General features: G+C 38.6%; 1 protein-coding gene across 1 annotated transcript; it reads right to left on the reverse strand.

Annotated features, from left to right (window-relative positions):
- Nucleotides 1–680: 680 nt before the first annotated feature.
- LOC109872315 (tissue factor-like) lies at nt 681–3,799 on the reverse strand. The gene is made up of 6 exons (XM_020463506.2): nt 3,549–3,799; nt 2,666–2,780; nt 2,270–2,463; nt 1,878–2,059; nt 1,570–1,738; nt 681–1,337 (listed from the first exon to the last, which is right to left on the reverse strand). The coding sequence occupies exons 1-6, from the start codon at nt 3,616–3,618 to the stop codon at nt 1,186–1,188; spliced, it is 882 nt and encodes a 293-aa protein (XP_020319095.1). The 5' UTR covers nt 3,619–3,799; the 3' UTR covers nt 681–1,185.
- Between the last annotated feature and the right edge of the window lie 808 nt (nt 3,800–4,607).

A 4,607-nucleotide genomic window follows, 5' to 3' on the forward strand; every position in this document is an offset into this window, starting at 1 on the left:
CATTGCTATGAGCTGAACAAGAAATAAATATTTCATTAATATATATTTCTTAATTGTTTCAAGACCCTGGGTCTTCTGTTCTGCAGACTACCCATTGTGTTATTCTCTCTGTTAGAAATCAGAGTATATAGTTTGTGCATTCCAATACCTATTAAGTGGCTTCCTATCTCCTTTCATTCATCCACTGATTCCACACTGATCTTGAAACATTTGGACAGGTGAAAGCAAATGCCCTAGAAAGCTTCTGCCAAGTCTCTTATTCTGCCTTTTCAGATGCATGTTAGCCCAACACGGTGCAAGAAAAATATAGGGGAACTAGGAATAGGTTACAGTGGCATTTAAGTCCATTCAGATGAAGAAGAGGCAGTCATTTCTTTTTATTGAGCTGCACCTGTTACTTGGACCTGCTCCAAGGCATGTCTCTGGCACCATGTTGGCAATGTGACTGTGGTGTCACTCCTCTGCCAAGGTGTTCCCATGGTTTCCTGGGTCATAATCTGATAAGCAGGCATTAAGCTACAATCAATCACTATGAAAAGGCTTTCCCTTGTCTCATCAGTTTCAAACATGATTTAAGATCATTTTAAGGCAAATGTAATACAAAGGTGACATTAGATGGCGCTGTAAGTCAAATTTCCTTCACAGGGATAGTGTTAGATAAAAGACAAATGAGAATTGACTCATATCAATCCATTTACTTGTAAAACAACATTAAAAGTACCACAATGCACCACAGTGATCACATCCAAAAGTACCAAATCCATGTTCCAACAGCACACAATATGGACAAATCCCATTCAACATGAACTATACATCAACATATTAGACATACAAAAATAAATATTTAACAGAATAAAATTGATTGAAATAAATAAGTGGCGAAGTAATTAAATGTTTTTTCTACATAGTGGCAAAAATATATATTTCTCAAGGATTCATCTAATTTACTTGTTCAACATTAATTAAATAAATAAATAAGACATGTAAAAAATGATCTACCCATTTAAAAGAACCAGCTAATAATGAGACTTACAAAGGCAATGTGAACACAGACCTCATGCATTTCCAGTGTTAAGACACATTTGTGCCAAATTATTGGAAGCACAGCTCCCTCCCTCTGAAAGGGTTGATTTAGTGAAGCACCATTATTTATAAGACACACATACTCTATACATACACAAACCTTTACACTGGACTCAATTGCAGTATCTCCTTGTCCACAGTTTCTTTTTTGTTGCAGCAGAAGCGTTTGCAGCACACCACGGTTAGAGTGATGAGGATGATGAGCATTGCCAGCATGATGGCGATGGCACCTGCGATCACCCCAAAGGGGAATTCTGAGAGAAGTGAGAAAGAATACTTAATTTATTTGAAGTTCTTGAAGTTGCTACACACTGTAGTCTATAGTAAAAAGGACTATTGCCCAAATTACAGTTTATCTTTATAGACTAGATTTGTTGTAGTTACTCCATCCACTACACATTTGAGTACACTGAATTTCACCTTAAATTCCTTCCACCCCATCTCAACTCCAACATACCAGGTGCTTTGCATTGTGGGGTCCCTTACCCTCAAAGATGGTCTTGCTCTCTCTGGGTGAGCACTGCGGCTTGCTCCAATCTCCATGTCTCTTCTTCGCAGAGCGGGAAGGGATATAGGCTGCCACCACGAAGCAGTAGCTCTCTCCTTTATCCAGGTTGTTCAGCTCGACATCTCTCAGGTCTGACATTGTCTCTTTCTGTGGACAGAGGTTTACAGTTAGATACAATATTATCTCAAGTCGCACACTGTTTGTTTTGTGTCATTGGTGGGAATCAACAGGTATAGAATCATAAGCAATGCATTTACAATCTATTGACTGTGACTGTTCAACTCACCTTTCCTGTGCTCCCGGCTTTGTTGTATACGACGTTGTACTTCAGGTCATTCTTAAAGATGTCTCTGATAGTCACCAGCTGGTCATCTTTGTAGATGGGAGTGAGAGGGTCCTGTATGTGGAGTGTCATCTTGGTCTTGTCTTCGCTCTGCTTGATGTTGAAACTCGGTGCTCCTATTTGAGCTAAAAGGAGAACCAGACGAGTTAGGCACCACAGACAGAATTTATTTGGGGAATTTCCAGTGAAATCAACATTTATAAATTAATGCTATAACGGCATTATTTTACAATGCAATAACAAGGTGCTTAATAACTCAAGTTGTTACTGTGTCAGCATAAATAAAATAATAATGTATTTATTACTGTAATAATAATGTAGCTAATAGCACTCACTGTCTTTGTAGGGGCAGAACCTCTCGGCCCGGGTGTAGGGGAACTCTACAAGGTCAGAGTTCACGCCAGGCAGGGGTTCTGATAGGACGTCGGCAGAGTAGGTCTCCTCCAGGTTCCGCAGCTCGTTGGTGAGGTCACACTCTGTCCCCGAGCTCCGAATGCAGTAGGGTTTTCTCTGTCTATCCTTGCCGACCCTGAACACACACACACACACAGTCTTTGAACTGTGATAGGTACAGTTTGTACACTCAGTTTGAAGTTAATTCTGCTGACATGAAGGTATTCATTAATAAAAGTGGTCAATTTGTGCTTGTACAGACAGGGCGTTTTTTTTCAACGATGACGTAATGAACAGAACAGTGCAGACACTGCAGAGACATGATGTAGGCTACTTACTCAGAAAATTCAACGGTGTATGTGTAGTTGGTAGGTTCAGGGCCCCATGTTAGAATAGTCTTGAAGTTATTGGACACCCATTTAACATTCTGCGCCTCTGGGAAATAATCCTCCCCTGTTAACCCAGGAAAAACAAGGCATGATTAGTTATTTAGTTTAGTCAAATGGATTTGCGCCAAAGAAAACAATTGATAGACAACAAAACAGATAAATACAACCCCCCCCCCCAAAAAAAAAAGAATTGTGCAGGTGTGGTTAGACACCTAAGGGCTTATATGAAAACCACACCACAACAAAACATAAATACAACATTTAAAAAGTTTGTTAAAACATTTTAAAAAACGACTAATTATAAATTAATTGATCAGTAATCACACAAAAAAGTGTTTTGTTGAGCTGTGTGTGTGCATGTCAGTGTGTGAGAGTTAGGTTATATGGAGGAGATTACTGAGTAGTTTGGTTCACCAGTCTTCCCTGTAAGTTATTTAGGGATGTTGATGTTTTGTAAAATGTGAAGATAAGAATTCCAGAGTATTGTACCTCTGTAACTCAGATACTGTAACCTGATAAAAAAAAGCAAGAATCAAGATATCATCCACAAAGTATAGCCTATAAATTAAATAGGATCTATAGCCTACATATGTCGATTTGAATGCACATATCTCGCATATTTCCCACTGAGCATCAGGGCTACGTAATTGTGCATATTACAATGTGGAGTGCAAAAACGGTGCCAATGGAATAAACAGAAATGTTTATGTAGAATCAGCTGAAAATTTTAATCTCTGGCTATTTAGGTAGCCTTGGGTAAAAAAAATATATATAAATAAAATAGGCTAAATGTTTGAGATGAAACTCATAATAAGCCATAAGTAAAACGTACCAGATGCTCCAATCGTGAATAGTACCGATAAGAGTGAAACACCAAAGTGAACAGAAGTCCTTACATCCATCCTAATCCAAAATGTTACGGTAGCCTCTTGCTATCGAAAACGAATAATGAATGCTGATTGTCCTCCCTTGAGTCAGTGTTGCTAGTGTTCGTCTAAAAATAACACTTCAAAGTTTGTTAGATAACTGCTCTCACAGTGTTGCTGGTGCCTCGTTTTTATAGCCTACTAGATTTAAGTTGCGAGCGGTCGGAATTTTAGTTACGACTCATTCAACAATAGCTCCACCTCCCTTACAACTGCCCTCGATCATTGGGTTTTGTCCAATGGTTCATATACATCATTGGTTTGTCACTGGCTGAGCATCCTGCCCATACAACCTGTCAAGGCATTTACTGTCCGTATAACCTGTCAAGGCAATTACTGTCCGTATATGGTCATCCGGATAGTAAAACTTTACCTGTAGCTTGCCATATATCGTAGCAGCGGCATGAATGGAGAGACATTGACTCAAATTTAAAAAATGTCCATGTAGGATTTTTGATAGTCCTCTTTTGAAACGGTGTTCTTTAAATAACTAGAATGATGAGTTTCAATGTAATAGTACATTTTGTTAACTAATAGTTATTTATAGTTAACTTTTGTTAACTATAAATAACTATTATACAAATACTGTTTTTTTAAGTACTTGCAAAATGGTTTGTGACAAATTGTGATAAGAAACATTATGATGAAGGGGATAGAATCTATTTCTGACCATACTGTGAACCGAAAGCAATTAGTTGGTTCTGAAATGTTTTGGGAAACCAGATTTGCTTGTAAACAGATTAGCATACAGTAGTCTAAGCCCTGAAATCCCAAAGCAGTGACTGAAACACAGTTCTCTAATGACTGAATCTGTATCCATCAGTAGACCACCAGGAGAACAAGCTGTGAGTCAGCTAGGCCGTGAGTCAGCTGTGAGTCAGCTAGGCTTTTCTGAAGTGTAGGATTGTTGTGATATTGTGGATATACAGTGGCAAGAAAAAGTATGTGAACCCTTTGGAATGACC

The sequence above is a fragment of the Oncorhynchus kisutch genome, linkage group LG27 (assembly GCF_002021735.2).
Source record: "Oncorhynchus kisutch isolate 150728-3 linkage group LG27, Okis_V2, whole genome shotgun sequence".
Classification (NCBI taxonomy): Eukaryota; Metazoa; Chordata; class Actinopteri; order Salmoniformes; family Salmonidae; genus Oncorhynchus; species Oncorhynchus kisutch.